At 39.8% G+C, this 27,500-nt stretch overlaps 1 protein-coding gene across 1 annotated transcript in view; it reads left to right on the top strand.

The window, feature by feature from the left end:
- GPC4 (glypican 4) overlaps positions 1 to 27,500 on the top strand; it is a 214,228-nt gene that overhangs the window by 121,478 nt on the left and 65,250 nt on the right. The window contains exon 3 of the mRNA XM_053699263.1: positions 598 to 989. Coding sequence (XP_053555238.1) covers positions 598 to 989 — 392 coding nt within the window. The remainder of the gene's footprint in view (positions 1 to 597; positions 990 to 27,500) is intronic.

The following is a 27,500-nucleotide window of genomic DNA, read 5'->3' as shown; positions in this document are numbered from 1 at the left end:
TCTTCTGTCTTCTCTTTTCTCTCTTCTGTCTTCTCTTTTCTGTCTTCTGTCTTCTCTTTTCTCTCTTCTGTCTTCTCTTCTCTCTTCTGTCTTCTCTTTTCTCTCTTCTGTCTTCTCTCTTCTGTCTTCTGTCTTCTCTCTTCTGTCTTCTGTCTTCTCTCTTCTGTCTTCTGTCTTCTCTCTTCTGTCTTCTGTCTTCTCTCTTCTGTCTTCTCTCTTCTGTCTTCTCTCTTCTGTCTTCTGTCTTCTGTCTTCTGTCTTCTCTTTTCTCTCTTCTGTCTTCTCTCTTCTCTTTTCTGTCTTCTCTCTTCTGTCTTCTGTCTTCTCTTTTCTCTCTTTTTTCTCTTTCTCACATACATGTATATTATTTTTTTTTTATGAAATTCCTGTTAGCTTAGTTTTTAAAAAAAAAAATACATTTATTCCAATATACTTAATTCATTTATAGTAAACTTTTTTCTTCTGTATTTAGCTTTCGGTTGTTTCAGTTAATCCTCCTGGCACATGATTTGTGACAAATTTTATTTTACTTTTACAATTGGTATTGCATTATATTTATATTGCATGTGTTCTTACTGATGTGTTTTCCCCCCACAGAATTTTTTAAAGAACTCCTTCAAAATGCTGAAAACTCCTTAAATGATATGTTTGTCAGGACTTACGGACGTTTGTACATGCAGAACTCAGAGCTGTTTAAAGATTTCTTTGTGGAACTTAAAAACTATTATGTTGGTGGTAACGTCAACCTTGAAGAGATGCTGAATGACTTCTGGGCACGACTTCTGGAGCGTATGTTTCGGCTAGTGAATCCACAGTACCACTTCACAGATGAATACTTGGAGTGCGTAAGCAAATACACCGACCAGCTCAAGCCATTTGGAGATGTTCCGCGTAAACTCAAGCTTCAAGTCACTCGAGCATTTGTGGCAGCTCGAACCTTTGCACAGGGGTTAGCAGTCGCAAGAGATGTGATCAACAAAGTGTCTTCGGTAAGAGAAAATCTTTCTTGCTATTCTTATTTTTGAGATTGCATGACGTAGTACTATATTTGTGCAGAAAACACAAATTTGGCAAGTGTTTTTTTTTTGTTTGTTTTTTGAACTTAGACATGTTTTCCTGTAATTTCAGTCTGAAAAATTGTGTATTTTTCATTCTTGAAGACTTAGAGCACATAGCAGGCTTCACAATGCCTAACTTTTGCCACATATTTATCATCATTTGCAGTTTATTTTATATTTTCTGATGAAGCAAAACAATGGGCATTTTGTTAACACAATGAAAGTGGGAAGCCCTTTCATCTCTAGACTAACGTCCAAATTGACTCCTTCAAATAAAGATATTGGTGGATGGCGTTGGCTCATTGAAAAACAATTGCATCAAAAAAAAAAAGTTAATCTATTGGAAGACTGAAAAATATTGTAATTAAAAGGTGTTTACTGTCCCTTTTAATTTCTTTTTTAAGACAGTCTTCTAGAGATTATTATGTTTTAGATTGCTCTGCTGATATTAGCAGTGTAGAAAAAGAAAATCAGTTTTAGGAAGTTGTGAATGATGTCATATTAAAGTAACCGGGTTATCATATTTGTCAGATGTTTTATTTCTTTTATTTTAATCAGTTATTTTTTTTTACATTTTCCTGTGAATCACAAGAATATTGTACATTTCAAATGGTGGCCATTGGTTTCAATATTTTCCTGAATCATAGAAACACCTAAAAATATTTGTAAGCTTTGTTTAATATCACATGCACACATCATTTCTGAAAGAGATTTCTATATTTAAACATTGTATAACACTAGGTGAAACAAGTTACTGTACCTTATTGTATATTATAATAGGATTTATGTTCCTTTGCAGCAGAGATTTACACTTTTTATCTCACAAACATTTAGGCGTTAGCTGCACACTTTTAGGAGCCAGACAATGGTGTATGTTTATACACATATTTGTCAAATTATTCCATATTGCTGGGTTATTACAGGCTGGGAGGTATTCAGCTCTTCTGTTCCTGGGCAGGGTTTCATGCTGCACTTTCACTCAATCCCACCTATAAAATGCCCTTCCCCGCTCACAGCACACTGGTTGCTCACACCTGTCACAGTCCCCCCCCCCCCCCCTACACACACACAAAATAACAGTGGACCTATTGCCCGACAAGCCCCCAGACTTTCCTGTCCTGGAATTCCTCCAAGAAATGTTAGAAAGTATTTTATTTATGTAGACATTAGATGGTCTAACACTATGGTTCTGGATATAGTATATAGAAACTTTTTTCTTTCTTAAGACATGGTAAGTCGACAGAATCATCAATTACTATTGGGAATATCACTCCTGGCCAGCAGGAGGAGGCAAAGAGCACCACAGCAAAGCTGTTAAGTATCACTTCCCTTCCCACAACCCTCAGTCATTCTCTTTGCCTTCAGTGCAAGGAGGAGGTGAAGTTTTAGGTGTCTAATTAAGATTCTTCTATCAATATTTTTTTATTTTGGAAGCCTGAGCAGGCTTGCTCTTATCTTTCCTTACAAGCTGGGTTTAGCTGTACTCCACGTTAGTCTCAGTATGGCTGTGGTAGCTTTCAAGCAGTTAAGGATTTGTCGGGTGGGCCTCACTGCGTTTTCCTGACAGGATTGCTGCCCTCAAACAGAATGCCAGAGTAGGCTTACTCAGTTCATTTCTTCTATCCACAGGTCTCTGTGAGGAGTGGCTTCCTCTCATACCAGGTGAGCTGTCCTCCTGCCGGACAGTCAGGGATGCAGGTAAGTGCCATTTTTATTTCTATACATTTATTGCACTACAACACATATCTGCACCATATTGGGTATAATTTCCTGAAGGTCAGGATTTTTCAGTCAGAATGCAGGGCACTGTGTGGCGGTAGAATAAGGGATCAGAAGGGAAGCTTTATTATTTCTTTCATGTAATTAGCAAGAGTCCATGAGCTAGTGACGTATGGGATATACATTCCTACCAGGAGGGGCAAAGTTTCCCAAACCTCAAAATGCCTATAAATACACCCCTCACCACACCCACAAATCAGTTTTTACAAACTTTGCCTCCTGTGGAGGTGGTGAAGTAAGTTTGTGCTAGATTCTACGTTGATATGCGCTCTGCAACAGGTTGGAGCCCGGTTTTCCTCTCAGCGTGCAGTGAATGTCAGAGGGATGTGAAGAGAGTATTGCCTATTTGAATTCAATGATCTCCTTCTACTGGGTCTATTTCATAGGTTCTCTGTTATCGGTCGTAGGGATTCATCTCTTACCTCCCTTTTCAGATCGACGATATACTCTTATATATACCATTACCTCTACTGATTCTCGTTTCAGTACTGGTTTGGCTTTCTACTACATGTAGATGAGTGTCCTGGGGTAAGTAAGTCTTATTTTCTGTGACACTCTAAGCTATGGTTGGGCACTTTTTTATAAAGTTCTAAATATATGTGTTTAAACATTTATTTGCCTTGATTCAGGATGTTCAACGTTCCTTATTTCAGACAGTCAGTTTCATATTTGGGATAATGCATATGAATAAATCATTTTTCTTACCTTAAAATTTGACTTTTTTTCCTGTGGGCTGTTAGGCTCGCGGGGGCTGAAAATGCTTCATTTTATTGCGTCATTCTTGGCGCGGACTTTCTTGGCGCAAAAATTTTCTTGTCATTTCCGGCGTCATACGTGTCGCCGGAAGTTGCGTCATTTTTTTGACATTTTTTTGCGCCAAAAAATGTCGGCGTTACCGGACGTGGCGACATTTTTTGCGCCAAAAGCATTTAGGCGCCAAATAATGTGGGCGGCTTTTTTGGCGCTAAAAAATTTGAGCGTCATTATTGTCTCCACAATATTATCTCATTATTATCTCACAATATATCTCATTATTTATTGCTTCTGGTTGCTAGAAGCTTGTTCATTGTCATTTTTTTCCCATTCCTGAAACTGTCATTTAAGGAATTTGATCATTTTTGCTTTATATGTTGTTTTTTCTATTACATATTGCAAGATGTCTCAGATTGACCCTGAATCAGAAGCCATTTCTGGATAAACGCTTAACTGAGTTTCAGTTCTAAAAAAGCTAAGTTCATTTATTTTAAATGTTATAAATGTTTATCTTTAGCTATGGTTTGTAATAAGTTATTATGATATACTTTTACATGCAGAATCCATTAGTATTTATGCTTTATATATTTCCATTCTTACATCTTATGTACAAGAAATATTTAGAAGATTTATAAGAAATATTTTTCTGATTCTATTTTAAAGGCTTTGTCTGACTTCATGCCTTCTGATAAAATTTTTAGGTCTTTTTCACTTCTTTTTTAATTATTGAAGTTTCAAATGACCAACAACATACTGATTTATCCTTCTCTGATGATGTTTTTTCTCTTTCAGACATTTTCTTCATCAGATATTGACACTAACAAATCTATTTTTTTATTATTTTTCTATTATTAAAGTACATTTGTTCTTTGTTGAAAAGGTGTTGATTATTTTGAATATTAAGGTAACTAGTTCTTTAAGACTAGCTGACACTTTCTGCCTATTTATTTCTTCTGTGTTTTCAGAGGTTTTCTTTCCAATTCCCCATTCTAGGGAATGGAATAGGCTGAGAATTTTCTTTTATTCCTTCTTCGAAGGTTTTAAACTATATTCTTTGCCAGCAGTTAAATTCAATTTGGAGGGTTCTCCAATTTATTGGGGCTATCTCTACTTCTACTAATTATGCTATTGTTTCTATAGCAAAATAGTATTTATTTTCCTTTAGATAGTTGTATCTTATTTATGGAAAATTATTTAGTTTCAGGTACTTTTCTTGGTCCTGTGATTTATTTGGATATTGCAATTGCTTCATTTTTTCTGTTTACTTTAAGATCAAGTATCAGATTATGATTTATTTTAGCATTGTTAAGGGACAACATTTACTAGACTAGGTGCTGTTGCATTTGTCTTGTTGTTTTGCATTTATTGATTATGCAAGTCCACTGTATTGACTGGTCCTTTAAACTGGACTATCATGCTAATAATTTCATTTGTGTCTTCATTTTATTGAATATTTTCGCAAATGAGGGTTAATCTATGTCTTTATCTATTTTAGCTAGAAGAATTTTGTGATTTTTTTAAAAAAAAAAAATAAAAAAAAAAATCCATATTTCTTTTGTTCTAAGATAATCAATTATTTGTTTTATAATTGGATTCAATTCTTAACTGTTACTCTGGGCTTCAAGATTGAGTTCTAAGACTAAAACTTTAAGCTTATACTAGTTTGGTTGTTCTTATTAAAGAACGAATTCCTGAGTTCTTTCCCAAGTAACATGTTTATAATTGGGGTTCGAAATCGGCTCCCTAATATTGCGATGTACGTGCCGTATTCCAGCTTGGCTGGTAAGGGGCAGGTTAAGACTTCTTTGAAATTTATTTGGTTCTATTTTGTCCAAATTTCTTTGATTTTATTCCAGTAAGGCTAACACTTTATTTAAGTGTGTTTCTGTCCTATATTTCTCCAACATAGGTGTGTCCGGTCCACGGCGTCATCCTTACTTGTGGGATATTCTCTTCCCCAACAGGAAATGGCAAAGAGCCCAGCAAAGCTGGTCACATGATCCCTCCTAGGCTCCGCCTACCCCAGTCATTCTCTTTGCCGTTGTACAGGCAACATCTCCACGGAGATGGCTTAGAGTTTTTTAGTGTTTATAGCTTAAAACGGCTCCGGTTCCGTTATTTTAAGGGTTAAAGCTTCCAAAATTGGTGTGCAATATTTTCAAGGCTTTAAGACGCTGTGGTGAAAATTTGGTGAATTTTGAACAATTCCTTCATGTTTTTTCGCAATTGCAGTAATAAAGTGTGTTCAGTTTAAAATTTAAAGTGACAGTAACGGTTTTATTTTAAAACGTTTTTTGTACTTTCTGATCAAGTTTATGCCTGTTTAACATGTCTGAACTACCAGATAGACTGTGTTCTGAATGTGGGGAAGCCAGAATTCCTATTCATTTAAATAAATGTGATTTATGTGATAATGACAATGATGCCCAAGATGATTCCTCAAGTGAGGGGAGTAAGCATGGTACTGCATCATTCCCTCCTTCGTCTACACGAGTCTTGCCCACTCAGGAGGCCCCTAGTACATCTAGCGCGCCAATACTCCTTACTATGCAACAATTAACGGCTGTAATGGATAATTCTGTCAAAAACATTTTAGCCAAAATGAACCCTTGTCAGCGTAAGCGTGGCTGCTCTGTTTTAGTTACTGAAGAGCATGACGACGCTGATATTAATATCTCTGAAGGGCCCCTAACCCAATCTGAGGGGGCCAGGGAGGTTTTGTCTGAGGGAGAAATTACTGATTTAGGGAACATTTCTCAGCAGGCTGAATCTGATGTGATTACATTTAAATTTAAATTGGAACATCTCCGCATTTTGCTTAAGGAGGTATTATCCACTCTGGATGATTGTGAAAATTTAGTCATCCCAGAGAAACTATGTAAAATGGACAAGTTCCTAGAGGTGCCGGGGCTCCCAGAAGCTTTTCCTATACCCAAGCGGGTGGCGGACATTGTTAATAAAGAATGGGAAAGGCCCGGTATTCCTTTCGTCCCTCCCCCCATATTTAAAAAATTGTTTCCTATGGTCGACCCCAGAAAGGACTTATGGCAGTCAGTCCCCAAGGTCGAGGGAGCGGTTTCTACTTTAAACAAACGCACCACTATTCCAATAGAGGATAGTTGTGCTTTCAAAGATCCTATGGATAAAAAATTAGAAGGTTTGCTTAAAAAGATGTTTGTTCAGCAGGGTTACCTTCTACAACCCATTTCATGCATTGTCCCTGTCACTACTGCCGCATATTTCTGGTTTGATGAACTGCTTAAGGTGCTCGATAGTGACTCTCCTCCTTATGAGGAGATTATGGACAGAATCAATGCTCTCAAATTGGCTAATTCTTTCACTCTAGACGCCTCTTTGCAATTGGCTAAGTTAGCGGCTAAGAACTCTGGGTTTGCTATTGTGGCGCGCAGAGCGCTTTGGTTGAAATCTTGGTCGGCTGATGCGTCTTCCAAGAACAAGCTACTAAACATTCCTTTCAAGGGGAAAACGTTGTTTGGTCCTGACTTGAAAGAGATTATCTCTGATATCACTGGGGGTAAGGGCCACGCCCTTCCTCAGGATCGGCCTTTCAAGGCAAAAAATAGACCTAATTTTCGTCCCTTTCGTAAAAACGGACCAGCCCAAGGTGCTACGTCCTCTAAGCAAGAGGGTAATACTTCTCAGGCCAAGCCAGCTTGGAGACCAATGCAAGGCTGGAACAAGGGAAAGCAGGCCAAGAAACCTGCCACTGCTACCAAGACAGCATGAAATATTGGCCCCCGATCCGGGACCGGATCTGGTGGGGGGCAGACTCTCTCTCTTCGCTCAGGCTTGGGCAAGAGATGTTCTGGATTCTTGGGCGCTAGAAATAGTCTCCCAGGGTTATCTTCTGGAATTCAAGGGACTTCCCCCAAGGGGGAGGTTCCACAGGTCGCAGTTGTCTTCAGACCACATAAAAAGACAGGCGTTCTTACATTGTGTAGAAGACCTGTTAAAAATGGGAGTGATTCATCCTGTTCCATTAAGAGAACAAGGGATGGGGTTCTACTCCAATCTGTTCATAGTTCCCAAAAAAGAGGGAACGTTCAGACCAATCCTAGATCTCAAGATCTTAAACAAATTTCTCAAGGTCCCATCGTTCAAGATGGAAACCATTCGAACTATCCTTCCTTCCATCCAGGAAGGTCAATTCATGACCACGGTGGATTTAAAGGATGCGTATCTACATATTCCTATCCACAAGGAACATCATCGGTTCCTAAGGTTTGCATTCCTGGACAAACATTACCAGTTCGTGGCGCTTCCTTTCGGATTAGCCACTGCTCCAAGGATTTTCACAAAGGTACTAGGGTCCCTTCTAGCGGTGCTAAGACCAAGGGGCATTGCAGTAGTACCTTACCTGGACGACATTCTGATTCAAGCGTCGTCCCTTCCTCAAGCAAAGGCTCACACGGACATTGTCCTGGCCTTTCTCAGATCTCACGGCTGGAAAGTGAACGTGGAAAAGAGTTCTCTATCCCCGTCAACAAGGGTTCCCTTCTTGGGAACAATTATAGACTCCTTAGAAATGAGGATCTTTCTAACAGAGGCCAGAAAAACAAAGCTTCTGGACTCTTGTCGGATACTTCATTCCGTTCCTCTTCCTTCCATAGCTCAGTGCATGGAAGTGATCGGTTTGATGGTGGCGGCGATGGACATAGTTCCTTTTGCGCGCATTCATCTAAGACCATTACAACTGTGCATGCTCAGTCAGTGGAATGGGGACTATACAGACTTGTCTCCGAAGATACAAGTAAATCAGAGGACCAGAGACTCACTCCGTTGGTGGCTGTCCCTGGACAATCTGTCTCAAGGGATGATGTTCCACAGACCAGAGTGGGTCATTGTCACGACCGACGCCAGTCTGATAGGCTGGGGCGCGGTCTGGGGATCCCTGAAAGCTCAGGGTCTTTGGTCTCGAGAAGAATCTCTTCTACCGATAAATATTCTGGAACTGAGAGCGATATTCAATGCTCTCCAGGCCTGGCCCCAGCTTGCGAGGACCAGGTTCATACGGTTTCAATCAGACAACATGACGACTGTTGCGTACATCAACCATCAGGGGGGAACAAGAAGTTCCCTAGCGATGGAAGAAGTAACCAAAATTATTCTTTGGGCGGAGTCTCACTCCTGCCACCTGTCTGCTATCCACATCCCAGGAGTGGAAAATTGGGAAGCGGATTTTCTGAGTCGGCAGACATTGCATCCGGGGGAGTGGGAACTCCATCCGGAAATCTTTGCCCAAGTCACTCACCTGTGGGGCATTCCAGACATGGATCTGATGGCCTCTCGTCAGAACTTCAAAGTTCCTTGCTACGGGGCCAGATCCAGGGATCCCAAGGCGGCTCTAGTGGATGCACTAGTAGCACCTTGGACCTTCAAACTAGCTTATGTGTTCCCGCCATTTCCTCTCATCCCCAGGCTGATAGCCAGGATCAAGCAGGAGAGGGCGTCGGTGATCTTGATAGCTCCTGCGTGGCCACGCAGGACTTGGTATGCAGATCTGGTGAATATGTCATCGGCTCCACCTTGGAAGCTACCTTTGAGACGAGACCTTCTTGTTCAGGGTCCGTTCGAACATCCGAATCTGGTTTCACTCCAGCTGACTGCTTGGAGATTGAACGCTTGATTTTATCGAAGCGAGGATTCTCAGATTCTGTTATCGATACTCTTGTTCAGGCCAGAAAGCCTGTGACTAGAAAGATTTACCACAAAATTTGGAAAAAATATATCTGTTGGTGTGAATCTAAAGGATTCCCTTGGGACAAGGTTAAGATTTCTAGGATTCTATCCTTCCTTCAAGAAGGATTGGACAAGGGATTATCTGCTAGTTCCCTGAAGGGACAGATTTCTGCCTTGTCGGTATTACTTCACAAAAAGCTGGCAGCTGTGCCAGATGTTCAAGCCTTTGTTCAGGCTCTGGTTAGAATCAAGCCTGTTTACAAACCTTTGACTCCTCCTTGGAGTCTCAATTTAGTTCTTTCAGTTCTTCAGGGGGTTCCGTTTGAACCCTTACATTCCGTTGATATTAAGTTATTATCTTGGAAAGTTTTGTTTTTAGTTGCGATTTCTTCTGCTAGAAGAGTCTCAGAATTATCTGCTCTGCAGTGTTCTCCTCCTTATCTGGTGTTCCATGCAGATAAGGTGGTTTTACGTACTAAACCTGGTTTTCTTCCAAAAGTTGTTTCTAACAAAAACATTAACCAGGAGATTATCGTACCTTCTCTGTGTCCAAAACCAGTTTCAAAGAAGGAACGTTTGTTGCACAATTTGGATGTTGTTCGCGCTCTAAAATTCTATTTAGATGCTACAAAGGATTTTAGACAAACATCTTCCTTGTTTGTTGTTTATTCAGGTAAAAGGAGAGGTCAAAAAGCAACTTCTACCTCTCTCTCTTTTTGGATTAAAAGCATCATCAGATTGGCTTACGAGACTGCCGGACGGCAGCCTCCCGAAAGAATCACAGCTCATTCCACTAGGGCTGTGGCTTCCACATGGGCCTTCAAGAACGAGGCTTCTGTTGATCAGATATGTAGGGCAGCGACTTGGTCTTCACTGCACACTTTTACCAAATTTTACAAGTTTGATACTTTTGCTTCTTCTGAGGCTATTTTTGGGAGAAAGGTTTTGCAAGCCGTGGTGCCTTCCATTTAGGTGACCTGATTTGCTCCCTCCCTTCATCCGTGTCCTAAAGCTTTGGTATTGGTTCCCACAAGTAAGGATGACGCCGTGGACCGGACACACCTATGTTGGAGAAAACAGAATTTATGTTTACCTGATAAATTTCTTTCTCCAACGGTGTGTCCGGTCCACGGCCCGCCCTGGTTTTTTTAATCAGGTCTGATATTTTATTTTCTTTAACTACAGTCACCACGGTACCATATGGTTTCTCCTATGCAAATATTCCTCCTTAACGTCGGTCGAATGACTGGGGTAGGCGGAGCCTAGGAGGGATCATGTGACCAGCTTTGCTGGGCTCTTTGCCATTTCCTGTTGGGGAAGAGAATATCCCACAAGTAAGGATGACGCCGTGGACCGGACACACCGTTGGAGAAAGAAATTTATCAGGTAAACATAAATTCTGTTATTTTGGGTACTGTTGAAGCATGGCTGGGTTCAAGTTCTGCTCAGACCTGGAATCTTCTGGGGTATTTCTTCCAGTTCCTTTTTTAGGAACCGGGTTTGGAGTTTTATTCAAATTTTTTTTGCCTTTTTATGGTCATTGATAGCATTATTTGTTTTCATTAGATACAATAAATGCATATTTTCATTTTTCTGTTTTCATTCGGGATGCAGAATCTCATATGATTCACTTGCTCTTCAGGACATAGTTAGAGGATCTTTTTTTCGAAACCTCTTGATTCCTCACACAAGTGTCACCTTTTTTAGGTTTCCAGATAGTTTGTGTCACTGTCTTTGTCTCTATCAGACAAGGGATAATTCTATTGGGTTCCGTCTGTCGGTACCTTTAGTCTCTATTATTTCCTTCAGTTGCTATATATGCACAGAAGTTTTAGGTCTTATGGCCACAGCATTGGATTCAATTCCCTTTGCTCATTTTCACTAGAAAGATCCTTTCCAGTCTTTTATGAGTGTTGTTTCTTCTAGAACATGGTTGGAGGATCAATTTTCCAAAAAGTTCGTTGATTCCTCAGACAAGGGTAACCTTTTTAGGTTTCCTGATAGATTCAGTGTCCTTGACTCTGTCTCTGACAGACAAGAGACGTCTGAAATTGGTTTCAGCTTGTCGAAACCTTCAGTCTCAATCTTTCCCTTCGGTAGCCTTATGCATGGAAATTCTAGGTCTTATGACTGCTGCATTGGACGCGGTCCCCTTTGCTCGTTTTCACATGCGACCTCTTCAGCTCTGTATGCTGAACCAGTGGTGCAGGGATTATACAAAGATATCTCAATTAATATCTTTAAAACCAATTGTACGACACTCTCTGACGTGGTGGACAGACCACCATCGTTTAGTTCAGGGGGCTTCTTTTTGTTCTTCCAACCTGGGCTGTGATTTCAACAGATGCAAGTCTGACAGGTTGGGGAGCTGTTTGGGGTCTCTGACAGCACAAGGGGTTTGAGAATCTCAGGAGGTGAGATTACCAATCAATATTTTGGAACTCCGTGCAATTTTCAGAGCTCTTCAGTCATGGCCTCTTCTAAAGAGAGAGTCGTTCATTTGTTTTCAGACGGACAATGTCACAACTGTGGCATATGTCAATCATCAAGGAGGGACTCACAGTCCTCTGGCTATGAAAGAAGTATCTCAAATTCTGGTATGGGCGGAATCCAGCTCCTGTCTAATTTCTGTGGTTCATATCCCAGGTATAGACAATTGGGAAGCAGATTATCTCAGTCGCCAAACGTTACATCCGGGCGAATGGTCTCTTCACCCAGAGGTATTTCTTCAGATTGTTCAAATGTGGGGACTTCCAGAAATAGATCTGATGGCTTCTCATCTAAACAAGAAGCTTCCCAGGTATCTGTCCAGATCCAGAGATCCTCAGGCGGAGGCAGTGGATGCATTGTCACTTCCTTGGAAGTATCATCCTGCCTATATCTTTCCGCCTCTAGTTCTTCTTCCAAGAGTAATTTCCAAGATTCTATTGGAGTGCTCGTTTGTTCTGCTGGTGGCTCCAGCATGGCCTCACAGGTTTTTGGTATGCGGATCTTGTCCGGATGGCCACTTGCCAACCGTGGACTCTTCCGTTAAGACCAGACCTTCTATCGGAAGGTCCTTTTTTCCATCAGGATCTCAAATCCTTAAATTTGAAGGTATGGAGATTGAACGCTTGATTCTCAGTCAGAGGTTTCTCTGACTCTCTGATTTAATACTATGTTACAGGCTCGTAAATCTGTATCTAGGAAGATATATTATCGAGTCTGGAAGATTTACATTTCTTGGTGTTTTTCTCATCATTTTTCTTGGCATTCTTTTAGAATTCCTAGAATTTTACAGTTTCTTCAGGATGGTTTGGATAAAGGTTTGTCTGCAAGTTCCTTGAAAGGACAAATCTCTGCTCTTTCTGTTCTTTTTCACAGAAAGATTGCTAGTCTTCCTGATATTCATTGTTTTGTACAAGCTTTGGTTCATATAAAACCTGTTATTAAGTCATTTTCTCCTCCTTGGAGTTTGAATTTGGTTCTGGGGGCACTTCAAGCTCCTCCGTTTGAACCTATGCATTCACTGGACATTAAATTACTTTCTTGGAAAGTTTTGTTTCTTTTGGCCATCTCTTCTGCTAGAAGAGTTTCTGATTTATCTGCTTTTTTGTGAGTCTCCTTTTCTGATTTTTCATCAGGATAAGGCGGTGTTGCGAACTTCTTTTAATTTTTACCTAAGGTTGTGAATTCTAACAACATTAGTAGAGAAATTGTGGTTCCTTCATTGTGTCCTAATCCTAAGAATTCTAAGGAAAGATCGTTGCATTCTTTGGATGTAGTTAGAGCTTTGAAATATTATGTTGCAGCTACTAAAAATTTCCGAAAGACTTCTAGTCTATTTGTTATCTTTTCCGGTTCTAGGAAAGGTCAGAAGGCCTCGGCCATTTCTTTGGCGTCTTGGTTAGTCTTTGATTCATCATGCTTATGTCGAGTCGGGTTTACAGCTCATTCTACTAGGTCATTTTCTACTTCCTGCGCGTTTAGGAATGAAGCTTCGGTTGATCAGATTTGCAAAGCAGCAACTTGGTCTTCTTTGCATACTTTTACTAAATTCTACCATTTTGATGTGTTTTCTTCTTCTGAAGCAGTTTTTGGTAGAAAAGTACTTCAGGCAACTGTTTCAGTTTGATTCTTCTGCTTATAATTTCAGTTTTTTTCATTATAAGATTTAAACTTTATTTTGGGTGTGGATTATTTTCAGCGGAATTGGCTGTCTTTATTTTATCCCTCCCTCTCTAGTGACTCTTGCGTGGACGATTCACATCTTGGGTATTCATTATCCCATACGTCACTAGCTCATGGACTCTTGCTAATTACATGAAAGAAAACATAATTTATGTAAGAACTTACCTGATAAATTCATTTCTTTCATATTAGCAAGAGTCCATGAGGCCCACCCTTTTTTGTGGTGGTTATGATTTTTTTGTATAAAGCACAATTATTCCAATTCCTTATTTTTTATGCTTTCGCACTTTTGTCTTATCACCCCACTTCTTGGCTATGATTTGTGGGTGTGGTGAGGGGTGTATTTATAGGCATTTTGAGGTTTGGGAAAATTTGCCCATCCTGGTAGGAATGTATATCCCATACGTCACTAGCTCATGGACTCTTGCTAATATGAAAGAAATGAATTTATCAGGTAAGTTCTTACATAAATTATGTTTTCTCTTTTAATGGTGGCTCAGAAGTGTACTGCTTATATGTGCAGTCGCTTTAATGTGGGGGCTGTTAGTGTTTTCAGAAGACAGTAACGGCATTAGTTTAAGCAGATAGACATTTCTCGCCAGTACATGGCGTGACGTCATTAAGGAGGCGTGACGTCATTAAGGAGGCGTGTCTCCTTTCAGCGAGCCATTTCCTTTGGCGCAGTTTTGACAGAAAAATACGTTGCACTGGCTTTACTGGATTTTTTTAGCTTCCCCTCTCTGTCGCTCTTGTTTTCTGCTGCGGATTGAAAATCCAACTTGTCATCCCGTGTCAGGAGGAGCAGGTAGGCACCTCAGCTTAGCGCTGAGATGTAGAGTGTGCTGGGGAGGTTATTGGTAAGACTTTGTTTTAAAAAGTAGAACCCCTTTACTTAACAAGGATTTTTTAAAGAGAAAGTAATGATTTTATAACAGAAATGAAACAAGGACATTTGTGATATAATTTCTGCTGCAAGATGGACTTGGAGTCTAGGCCTACTATACTGTACAAACTCTGTTTGGATGCCTAGGTAGAACCCCCTTTGCCTTTTGGCAGTTCTTGTATAGATAGAATTCTTACATATAAAGACAAGCTTTTTGATTCTGAGACACCATTCCCTCAGGATGATGCTGTCCAGGTGTTATCATAGCCTCTCCCTAATATGGCCCAATCTGCGGCAACGTCGCTTGCAGTGCCCTGCGGTTCCTCTCAATCTCCGGATGGAGTGTTTTTAAAGGCTGAGATTGCGGCCCAGGTATCCTCGGCGGTATCGGAGGAGCTAGCAGTCATTACCATGCTGCAGGGGAAGCGTAAGAGGAAAATTATAGATTCAGATATGGTATCAAATCCTGTTCAGGCTGACTGGGCTCCTCTTTCACATAGATTGGAGGAGGAGGATACTTAGGTAGCCTCTGAGGGTGAAATCTCAGATTTGGATAGTGCAATTCTTTCATCTGATGCTGAAGTGGTTTCCTTCAGATTCAAGCTTGAGCACCTCCGTGTTTTTTTAAAGGAGGTTTTAGCTACCTTGGACGTCTCGATACGCCTATCGTTGTCAACCCTAAAAAGTCTAGCAAATTGAATAGATACTTTTATGTCCCCTCATCTGGGGGAGTGTTTCCAGTGCCAGACCGTGCCACAGAGATTATTACCTGGGAATGGGAGAGACCAGGAATTCCCTTCTCCCCCTCCCCTGTCTTTAGGAAAATGTTACCGGTGGCTGACTCCTTCAAGGAGTCGTGGCAGATGGTTCCAAAGGTGGAAGGGGCGATTTTCACTTTTGCTAAGAGAACTACTATCCCTATTGAAGATAATTGCTCTTTCAAGGATCCTATGGATAAAAAGCTGGAGTCATTTTTAAAGAAGATGTATACTCATTAGGGGTTACAATGGCAACCGGCGGTTTGCATTGCTACAGTAACCAGTGCGGCAACCTATTGGTGTGATGCTTTGTCTGAGTCCTTGCAAACTGAAACTCCTTTAGAGGAAATTCAGGATAGGATTAAGGCTCTCATGTTAGCCAACTCCTTTATAACTCACACTTCTTTGCAAGTCATTAAGTTGGGAGCCAAAATATCTGGTTTTGCAATTTTAGTGCGTAGAGCACTATGGCTTAAATCTTGGTCTGCAAACGTTTCTTTTAAATCTAAGCTTTTGGCTATAACCTACAAGGGAAAGACCTTGTTTGGGCCAGCATTGGCAGAAATTATCTCTGATATCACGGATGGTAAAGGATCCTTTCTGCCTCAAGACAAAAAGAACAAATTGAAGGGACGTCAGACAAATTTTCGTTACTTTTGTAACTTCAGAGGTAAGTCTTCCCCTGCCTCTACCAAGCAGGATCAATCCAAGTCTTTCTGGAAGACCGGTCAGTCTTGAAATAAGGGGAAGCAATCCAAGAAATACACAGCTGAATCTAAGTCAGCATGAAGGGGTTGCCCCCGATCCGGAATCGGATCAGGTAGGGTACAGACTCTCTCAGTTCGCACAAGCTTGAGATTGAGATGTTCCAGACCCGTGGGCAGTGGACATAGTTTCCCGGGGGTACAGGTTAGAATTCAAGACTTTTCCTCCAAGGGGCAGATTATCTGTAGACCAGATAAAGAGAGGCGTTCTTGAAATGTGTTCAGGATCTTTCCCTCTTGGGAGTGATAGTTCCAGTTCCAAGTCAGGAACAGGGCCTCGCTTTTTACTCCAACCTCTTTGTGGTTCCCAAAAAAGAGGGAACCTTTCGGCCCATTCTAGATCTAAAGCTACTAAACAGATTCCTCAGAGTAACATCCTTCAAGATGGAGACTAACCGTTCCATTCTTCCTCTGATTCAGGAGGGTCAATTCATGTCGACCATAGACCTGAAGGATGTCTACCTGCACGTTCCGATTCACTGGGATCATCACAAATATTTGAGGTTTGCTTATCTAGACAAACCTTTTCAATTTGTAGCGTTTCCATTTGGCCTCACCACAGCTCCCAGAATTTCCTAAAAGGTCCTGGGAGCACTATTGGCAGTAATTTCTCTGGGAATTGCAGTGGCGCCTTATCTGGACGACATTCTGGTTCAGGCGCCATCCTTGCAACTAGCAGAATCCCATACAAAGATCTTGTTGTCATTTTTTCGTTTCCACGGTTGGAAGTTAAATTTGGAGAAAAGCTCTCTTGTTCCGTCTACAAGAGTGACCTTCTTTGGAACCATTATATACACTCTCTATCTGTCAAAATTATTCTGACGGAGGTCAGAAAAGCCAAGATTCTGTCCGCTTGCCTGTCCCTACAGTCGTCGTCGTGACCATTAGTGGCCCAGTGCATGGAGGTAATAGGGTTGATGGTGGCTTCCATGGACATAGTTCCATTTGCTCGGTTCCATTTGAGACCTCTGCAGCTATGCATGCTCGCTCAGTGGAACGGGGATTATACAGATCTATCTCAGAGAATAGTTCTGGATCAATCAACAAGGGACTCCCTATCATGGTGGCTGTCCCAAGAACATCTGTCCCAGGGGATGTGTTTTCAGAGTTTCTCTTGGGTAATTGTGACCTCGGATGCCAGCTTGCTGGGTTGGGGAGCAGTCTGGGACTCGTTGAAGGCACAGGGTCTTTGATCTCAGGACGAATCTGCTCTCCCCATAAACATTCTGGAGTTGAGAGCGATCTTCAATGCCTTGATGGCTTGGCTTCAGCTGACCCTAGCCCAGTCTATCAGGTTCCAGACGGACAATATAACCTCAGTGGCCTACATCAACCACCAAGGAGGAAACAGAGTTCCTTAGCCATGAAGGTGATGGCACGGATCATCCAGGGGCGGAGGCTCACAATTGCTGTCTTTCTGCCACCCACATTCCAGGGGTGGACAATTGGGAAGCAGACTTCCTCAGCAGACAGACTTTAAATCCCGGGGAGTGGGAGCTCCATCTGGAAGTGTTCTCCATGTTAACATTAAAATGGGGATTACCAGAGTTGGATTTGATGGTGTCTCGTCAGAACACCAAGCTTCCAAAGCTTAGTTTGAGGTCGAGAGATCCTCAAGCCTTTCTGATAGATGCTCTGGCAGTTCCTTGGAACTTCAGGTTGACATATCTTTTTCCTCAGTTTGCTCTCCTTCCATGAGTCATCGCTCGGATCAAGCAGGAGAAAGCATCGGTGATTCTAATAGCTCCTGCGTGGCCTCGCAGGATCTGGTTTGCAGATCTAGTAGAGATGGCGTCTCTGCCTCCGTGGAGACTACCACTGAGGAAGGGCCTTCTGCTTCAGGGCTCCTTCCTTTATCCAAATCTCGCTTCTCTGAAGCTGACTGCTTGGAGATTGAACGCTTGATTTTAGCTAAGCATGGATTTTCTGAATCGGTCATTGAGACCATGATTCAGGCTCGTAAGCCTGTCACTAGAAAGATTTACTATAAGGCGTAAATATTTTTATTGGTGTGAGTCTAAAGGATTTTCTTGAAATAAGGTCAGGATTCCAAGGATCTTATATTTTCTCCAGGAAGGCCTCAAGAAGGGGTTATCTGTCAGTACCCTTAATCGTCAGATTTCTGCTCTATCCATTTTGCTGCACAAGCGTCTGGCGGACGTGCCAGATGTACAATCCTTTTGTCAGGCCCTGGTCAGAATCAGGCCTGAATTTAAATCGGTTGCTCCTCCTTGGAGCCTTAACCTTGTTCTTAAAGTTTTACAACAGCCTATGCATTCCATAGATATTAAGTTATTATCTAGGAAGGTTTTGTTTCTTACTGCTATTTCTTCTGCTCAGAGGGTTTCTGAACTCTCAGCATTGCAGTGTGATTCTCCTTATCTCATATTTCATGCAGATAAGGCAGTTCTCCGTACCAAGTTTGTTTTTCTTCCTAAGGTTGTTTCGGACAGAAATATTAATCAGGAAATTGTTGTTCTTTCTCTCTGTCCTAATCCTTCTTCTCATAAAGAATGTTTGTTGCACAACTTAGACGTTGTGCTGGCTCTTAAATTCTATCTGCAGACTTCAAAGGACTTTCAACAGTCTTCTGCATTTTTCTTTGCTTTTCTTTGAAACGTAAGGGCCAGAAAGCTACTGCCACTTCTCTTTCTCTCTGGTTGAGAAATGTTATTCATATGGTATATGAGACTGCTGGACAGCAGCCTCCTGAGAGAATTACAGCTCACTCCACTAGGGCGGTGTCTTCTTCTTGGGCCTTCAAGAATGAGGCCTCTGTAGAACAGATTTGTAAGGCTGCAACTTGGTGGTCTTTGCACACTTTTTCTAAATTCTATAAATTTGATACTTTTGCCTCGGCTGAGGCTTCTTTTGGGAGAAAGGTTCTGCAAGCAGTGGTGTCTACTGTTTAAGCTACCTGTATTGCTCTCCCTAATCTGTGTCCTCTAGGTTGGTTATTGATTCCCAACAGTAATTGATGATTCCGTGGACTCACCGTGTCTTAAGAAAGAAAACAAAATTTATGCTTACCTGATAAATTTATTTTCTTTCTTGACACAGTGAGTCCACGGCCCTCCCTGTTTTTTCAGACAGTTTTTTTTAATATAAACCTCAGGCACATATGCACCTTGTGTTATTTCCTTTCTCTCCTTTTCCTTCGGGAAAAGAAAGTAATAAAGAAAATGTACGTATCTCCAGCGCCAAAGGGTGCTACTACATCAGCTCCTGTGTGCAAGATCTCTTGGCCAGATCTTAAAGAGTGACAGAAAATTGAATCTAAAAGGAGCGCTTAGAACACCTAAATAGGAGTCTTAGCTATGTAGAGTCAGAGGGTTTCGATAAAATTCTATATGAACCAGATTAAAATGTATACATATTTATTATAAAAACAATGTTATAGGGGACTTCCGGGCGGCGGCCATCTTACAGGTCGCACTGAGCTTCATCTCCATAAGCCCTCTCTACTATTCCTAAATTTCACATCATATTTTGGGCAATATCCTGATTAAACTAGTGGAGAGGCTTGTCTGAAGAGGTTCGTAATCCAGAAATAGGGTTTTGGTGACTGGGCTATACTGCCCTCAGTACCGGACTTTTAATTTTTGAGGCCTTCCCCTATAAAAGAAGCCTCAGCCTGTCCCCACAACTAGCTGCCTTTCATGTGCGCAGTCTTAACCCATAATAGATTCTTTACAGCTGAAGTGGGAATCTACTGTCCTCGCAATACAGCAATAAGCAGGGGCTTTATCATTTGAATAACACAATACCAACATACCAGAAAGATGGAAGCTCTGGATAAGTGGGAGCGTTCCGTGACCCAGGCGATACGTGATAGCTACCGGAGCCTAGAGAAGGAGCTCTGCAGGCTCCTCACATCTTCGCAGCACACAAAAGGAAATCACCTAACAGAACCGGACCTATTAGCAACAGAGGCTGAGGGGGTCTCCAAGCCTGTCGCAACCGGTTTACAAAGGGATATTGAGGCCTTGGAGAGGGCTTCCTATGCTGAACCAAGCCGTAGCAGAGCTCAGGAGGAGCAGCCACAGATACACAGCCTACCCAGCCCCTCTCCAACTGACAGCATAGGAGACGTGATGGCCTCCCTGCCTAACGCATCTATTTCCATACCCGCTCCGGTAGACTTACTCCTGAGAAGGGGAGCGTTGAGCCCAGCTGGCCAGGAGACTCTGATCCCGGATACTGGTACTTTGCCGGCCTCTTCCTTGCCGTCGGAGGGGGGAGGCACAGAGAGAAGCTTGTGCGAGCTTGCACCTCGTACGCAGCATACCGGGACTGTCGTGGCAAGATGGAAATGCTGGGTGGATCCCACGACCGCATGGAGGCTGTCGGTTTTAAAAACCTCTGACCAGCAATACACAGAGCTCTCATCGGATGGGTCAGGGAGCTATAAAAGTTGCGCTTCTCAGAAGCGATGTGCCTGTTTTCGGCTGAACCCACACCTTCCAGATGGTCAAATTCGGAAAACAGGGGTAGGCTAGAGCCTTTTATTGCGGGACTGACCTTCTAGCCTGGGACACTGTTTTGTTTAAAGATTGTACTAACCAAGCGCCTTGAGCTGCCCTGCAAGCTGGACTATAATAGAGACACAACATTATTAAAGCAAAAGAACTGAAATCTATTAATGCGGTCTGTAAACACACAACTGTTCATAATATATAAGACCTAGAGGGACATTACATGTTGCTTACTCTTTATCTCGCACTCAGAGTTAAAAACGGGCCTTGCATCAACCCGCTTCAGCATCTTGGGAATGTACAAATATAGGCACAACACTGACAGGCTCTAATATAGTCCCATGGGGACTTCATTGTGTCTTGTTCAGGCAGCTCTATGGTAAACCAACATCCACAGCTACTTATACCAGTATTGTGTCTGTTTCATGTAGTCTCACAAGTCGAATGTATACACTGTCTATTCACTTCTGCCCTCCTATGTTCTGTCCATTTTTAGGTTTGGTTAGGACAGTAATATCAATATCAATATGCTGTTTATCTAGGTGTTATCCCTTTAGATATTTTAGATGAGTTGTCTATCCTGTTAGCACATGATTGAACCCACAGAGTTCTCCTATAAGTTCTAGTTATTATTGCTAATTAACTGCTGTTATTTATATTACCATGGGTCCAAGAGTGGCCAAACCAATCCTATCTCCCCAGTCATTCCCCTTAAAGGTCATTACTGCACCCTGGGGTCCAAGAGTGGCCCCGCTGGTTACTAGGGGATATCATTCTAACACAAACCTTATTAACTTCTAAGGGGATATCCTAACACTGTCATAATTAAAAACCTGAGGTCTGTTTTGTAAAACCATTACAGTACTGAATGTAAACTTTACTGCTTGTATGAACATATTTACTTTGAGAATTTTGACTGTAACCTGTTTTGTTTTCTAACCTCAATAAAAAATAAATTTAAAAAAAAAACAAAACAAAAAAAAAAACAATGTTATATAAAAACAAGACTAATACATAAGCAAAATCTATATTGTAATGATCTAATGATCTGAGTCTTCTAAATATCCAAGGCTGGTTAGGTACCTAACTTTTAAAATAAGCACTGTAAGATGTCTAGGTAGATGACAGAAGTTATAGAATTGTTCTCGGTCTTAAAATTGTTATACAATTGTTGTTATACAATTTAGAACAGAGGGGTATTAATGCCTAGGCTAGAAATACAAATACTATTACAGTAAAAGTATCGTAATCAAGAGAATTATTAAATGGTGAATGGTAGTGAAAAAACGCAATTGCTTAAAAAATCAAAAAAGTGGAAAAAATAATGGAAAAAATAGGTGTACACCTTCTAAAATCTTAGTGTCAATGCTCCTTGTGAATTAAAAATGTGAAAAATTGTATAAAAAATATATAAAAAATATTGACAATATTAGAAGAAAAAATAATAGATGAAAAATGTATAGATAATATATATGAAAAAAGTCTTAGTGCAATAATCCAATGTCCTTCTAGGTGACGAAATATAATCCCATATGTGCAGATGTGGATGTCCTTATTAGAATTTTTTTAAGTGATAATTAAATCCTAACGTTTCTTTAATCGAAATAACGATATTCCCTTGTTCCTTCAATGTCCTAAACAGAAAAAAAAAATTAATATAGAATTTTATCGAAACCCTCTGACTCTACATAGCTAAGACTCCTATTTAGGTGTTCTAAGCGCTCCTTTTAGCTTCAATTTTCTCTCCTTTTCCTTCGGTCAAATGACTGGGGGTTGTGGGAATGGAAGTGATACTTAAAGGGATATTGAACCCAATTTTTTTCTTTCATGATTCAGATAGAGCATGCAATTTTAAGCAACTTTCTAATTGACTTCTGGTATAATTTTTTCTTCGTTCTCTTGCTATCTTTATTTGGAAAAGAAGGCATCTAAGCTAAGGAGCCAGCAATATTGTTTGGTTCAGAACCTTGGACAGCACTTATATATTGGTGCTGTCCAATCAGCAAGGACAACCCAGATTGTTCACCAAAAATGGGCCGGCATCTAAACTTACATTCTTGCTTTTCAAATAAACATACCAAGAGAATAAAAAAAAGTTGATAATAGGAGTAAATTAGAAAGTTGCTAAAAATTGCATGCTCTATCTGAATAACAAAAGAAAAATGTTGGGTTCAGTGTCCCTTTAACAGCTTTGCTGTGGTGCTCTTTGCCTCCTCCTGCTGGCCAGGAGTGATATTCCTAACAGTAATTGATGATTCTGTGGACTCACCATGTCAATAAATAAATTTATCAGGTAAGCATAAATTTAGTTTTTATTTTTTACACACAATTTCTGACCGTTTCAATCAGATATTCTAATTTTAATGGGAGCCATCTTGTTCATCTTTGGAAATCTTTGTCTTTTTTTATTTTCAAATGAAATACATCTAATGTTTATTATACCAATTGTGATCTTGTAAAGTTGAGATAAGAAACCACTTCAAACAACAAGCAGTGATTGGTTCAGTAACCTTTTCTACATGTATTAGTCCATTGTTTAAACAAATATTTAACGTATGTTATTTAATCTTTTCTTATAGCAGAGCTGGTTTTCATTATCACTTTCTCAAGTCTGCTTATCTATAAAATAAATAAAAGCAAAAAACTTTGTTACATTCTTAAAGGGCAGTTACCTCAGGTCACATGAACTCCTTTGGGCTTCTTTCAAACTCAGCAATACAATAAGGGGGACACACATACAATACAGTGTCCCTTTTTAGTGTGTTTCCAGCGACTTGTAATACCAGCAGCATAGTATTATATGTATGTGAAATTGCTCCTTTGGGTTTATTTTTCAATTTGAAATAGCTTGCTTTACTCTTTGAAATATCAAGCAAAAAGAGTACCATCTCATCCTCTTGATGACTACAGATTCAGTCTATGAAAATCTCTACAGTCTATAAATATCAACAATTTTGAATGAACATTGATTCTGGGGTCCACTGGTTTAAATTGTCTCATTGTTTGGTTTGTGAATAGTATGTAACTACCTTTTTTAAAGGGATGTAAAGTCTTTTTCATTGTTGTAATAAAAAAGCACTAAGCTGCGTCATATTTCGAAATGACCAAATAATAGAAACATTAAAAAAAAATAGTATAACGTTGGAGAGGCAGTATGTGGCAACGGATGAGTATTGTAGGGGATCAAGCTATCATTACAGGGAAGCATTACTACTGTATAGACTGCCCCTTTAAACCAGTATACGGTGCATCATTCTTTTTCTGTCTATACATCATGATTTTGTGCAATAATTCCTTATCCCAATGATGACCTGAAGTTTTACTTGTCGATTTTTTTTATTTTTTTTTTATTTTTTTTTAATACTCATGGAACGTTGTTTGCTTTCAATATAGTTAGTTGTATTTTCCTACAAGCCTGAAAAAGACTCTCGGCTTGGAAATATGACTGTGTCTGCATAAAGCTTCATTGTATTAAACCATTTAAAATGTAATTAGTGCTGTTAATAGGGCAGCTATATTTACATTTGTTTATGGTTTTGGTTAATATCAGATGTGGTTAATACATATGTATAATGTAGAACATGTGATTAAGAATGGAAGCAATGTTTTCAGTATGTCACACTTACGTGCACTTATTTTCGCCAAATTTTTCAGCTTAGAATCATAAAAATACATTGGTAAATAAGCGTTCCATGTGGTTATAATACACAAGAAGAAAAAAAAAAAGAAATAATTGTAGAAAATGTAGTTTCCGTGATTAACTTTTGACATTTTCGTATAATCATGAAGCTTGGCCGGTTAATGTTTTCCATTTTTAGATGATGATTACAGATGTTCTTTGACCTAAAAGATGGTGTAATATTTAATGAAGGTTAAAGGTACAGGAAAGTCAAAATTTAAAATTGCATGATTCAGAAAGAACATGTAATTTTAAGACACTTTTTAAATTCACTTCTATTTTCAAGTGTGTTTGTTCTTTTGGTATCCCTTGTTGAAAAAGAATATGTACGTATTCTACACTAGAAGGAGCTGCTGCTAATTGGTGGCTGCACACATTTGTCTTTTGTGATTGGCTGGCTAGATGTGTTCCTCTTCCTGCCAGTAGTGCAATGCTGTTACTTCCGCTAAGGATAACAAGAGAACAAAGAAAATTTGATAATGAAAGTACATTGGAAAGTTGATTAAAATTGTATGTTTTATCCAAATCATGAAAGAAAATTTTGGGGTTTCCTATCCCTTTAACTCAAGATTTGTATTTTTCTTTTTCTTTTCTTTTTTTCTCCCTTGCTGTCTGCTTTTCTCAGTTGCAATCCCCAACCTATTGTAAGGTTGTGTGTTGTGAAACTACGGAGCTTATTTTCTTCATGTTATATATTTTGAGTTAAAGGAATATGAAACTCAAACGTTTTCTTATGAAAACCATTAAAGTTTTGCATAATGTAATAAATTGGGATATTCCTATTAATCTCCATTCTCCACTCTTAGATTGAATAGAAGCACAGACCTACAGTTGTACTACCTGAAGACATCCCATGCACATTTTGGGTTGCCTCTCTGACCTTTGGCGTAGAAGGTGATGATGGTGATACTATATTTTAAAGTGCTTGTCAACATATATTGCTCTTTCAGGATTAAAATATGAAATTTAGGGAAAGGTTTTAAAGGGACATGATACTCAAAAATGTTCTATTTTACATATGAAAAAGAATGTTTCAAAATGTATTACAAAACTTTTGTTTTTTGAAACATTAATGTCCCTGTGCTGAATAAACCAACTATTTTTTCTGAGTGAGTTGTCCCCTTAAAGGGACATGAAACCCAATTTTTTTTCTTTCATGATTTAGAAAGAGCATGTCATTTTAAACAACTTTCTAATTTACTTTTATTATCTAATTTGCTTCATTCTCTTGATATCACTTGCTGTAAAGCATATCTAGATATGCTCAGTAGTTGCTGATTGGTTGCTGCACATAGAGGCCTTGTGTGATTGGCTCACACATGTGCATTGCTATTTCTTCAACAAAGGATATCTAAAGAATTGAGCAAATGCGATAATAGAAGTAAATTGGAAAGTTGTTTAAAATTGCATGCCCTATCTGAATCATGAAAGTTTAATTTTGACTAGACTGTCCCTTTTAAGCTAACGAGCAGTAGATTCCTAGGATGCAAATGTTCATGCACTTCCTGTTGGTTTCACTTTAAAGTTAAAGTGAATGTAAAGTAAGCAATATTAGCTTAAGTAAACCAATAGAATTTAAAAATGAATTTGGGGGGGGGGGGGGCACACGATTTGTTGATTGCAGATAAATCATCTGTCAATCAATAGCTGAATATTGCTGGTGGAGGATCGGCTCTTATCCGTATAGCGTTTCTAGTGAATTATCTCTGTAGATAAGTATACACTAAAGATTTCATGAATGAAAGTCTCATTCATTTTTTTTTTTATTACTTGATTCACTTTAACCCCTTAATGACCATGGACGTGTCAGGCACGTCTTACAAAAAAATACTGTTAAGGACCAAGGACGTGCCTGACGCGTCCTCTGGGGCTTTTAAGCGCTGGAAGCGATGGTGATCGCTTCCAGGCGCTTTCAGGATATTGAGGCATCGCTGCAACACCCTTTTTTACCCACTGATGCAGAGAGGGCCACTCTATTCAGCACAATGCAAAGTTTTGCTTACAAAGTATATGCATTAAAAGCATTTAACCTGTATTATTGAAAATGATGTATAGTTTTGCAGGCCCGGGACACATCCCTTGAATGTTGTTTATCTTAGGAAAAACTATAAACAAGCTCCTGAACATTTTAACCAATCACTATGCATCATGTAGGAGTGTCATGGGTTCTGCATTTCACAGAATGCCCCTCTTGGGGATTGGAAACACTACAATGTTTTACAGTTTACTTTCAGGAAAAACAGGCGAATGACACTACATTGCAAAGTTTTTAAAGTTTGCATAATTGAACAATTTGTGCTAAATTCAATTTGGGGTCTAATATCCCTTTAATTTTATTGATAGCCACTCAATATGATAAAACCCCTTAATATACTTGAAGAAGTCTGTGATATCGCTCCTCTTCCTCCTTCAGCAAACACAGCCTTCCCTTAGAAGATATGTTTTCTTTGTAAATACACCATGTCCCTGGATGAGCATGGTGTGCTCTAATATAAATAGTAGGATTTACATAGGTATCTGTAATGCTCCAAAACCCGCTGGACTGGACTGAAAAATCTCAGCTCCCTGTGTCTAGACGGAAAGAGAATTCCTGAGCTGCTCCCATTGCAGTGAAGCGGTGAGGCTGGCAATCTTTTCATTGAGTATAGCCTCAGGGCACAGCCTGCGCGGGTCACAGCGATAATCTATTCTTGCATCTTGGTCGCTGGTCATCTTCATTTAGTGGCTTAAAGGGACAGTAAAGCCAAAATTTACTTTCCAATTTACTTCATTTAATACATTTGCTTTGTTTGCTTGGTGTCCTTTACTGAAGAGTAATCATAGTTAGGCTAATAGAGCTCAGGAGTGTGCATGTGTTTGCATTCCATGATGTCAATGTTTGCAGCAATGATATACATTGCTGCAAACATTGCTGTCATAGAGTACTAAAGACACATGCACACTCTACCAAGGTTTCTCTTCAACAAAGGAAACCAGAAGAACAAAGCACATTTTATATTAGAAGCAAATTGGAAATGTGTTTAAAAATGACATACTTTTTACTTTACTGTCCCTTTAATTGAGAGCACTGTTTCTTTGAAAAACCTCTACAATTCCATGGAGTTCAGACTTTTCATGGGATACAAATTATTTTTAATTACCATTCCTAAGATTTTTTTATTTTTCTGTCCAGCCCCCTCAATTCTCTAATTCCCTAGCTAAACCAGCATTCTGGGATGATGAAAGAATTTAATCTACTCCATATGTAGGTATGCAGTTTATTAATTGGCAAAACGTACAACCTCTCTGCACTGTCTGGTGAGCAGTAGGCAATCGGCTAGAAGGAGGTGTCAAGAAAATGTTAGTAAATGACTTTATTATATGTATATCAGTGTGGCAGAAAAATCATTCTACTCTTGACAATGATTTTTAATTCCAGCTATTTAAACTACACAAACATAATTTTGTTTCATTTTGTCACTATTTCATTTACTTTTTGTAT

The sequence above is a fragment of the Bombina bombina genome, chromosome 1, assembly GCF_027579735.1.
Source record: "Bombina bombina isolate aBomBom1 chromosome 1, aBomBom1.pri, whole genome shotgun sequence".
Taxonomy (NCBI): Eukaryota; Metazoa; Chordata; class Amphibia; order Anura; family Bombinatoridae; genus Bombina; species Bombina bombina.
This window is presented reverse-complemented; position numbering and strand designations above follow the sequence as displayed.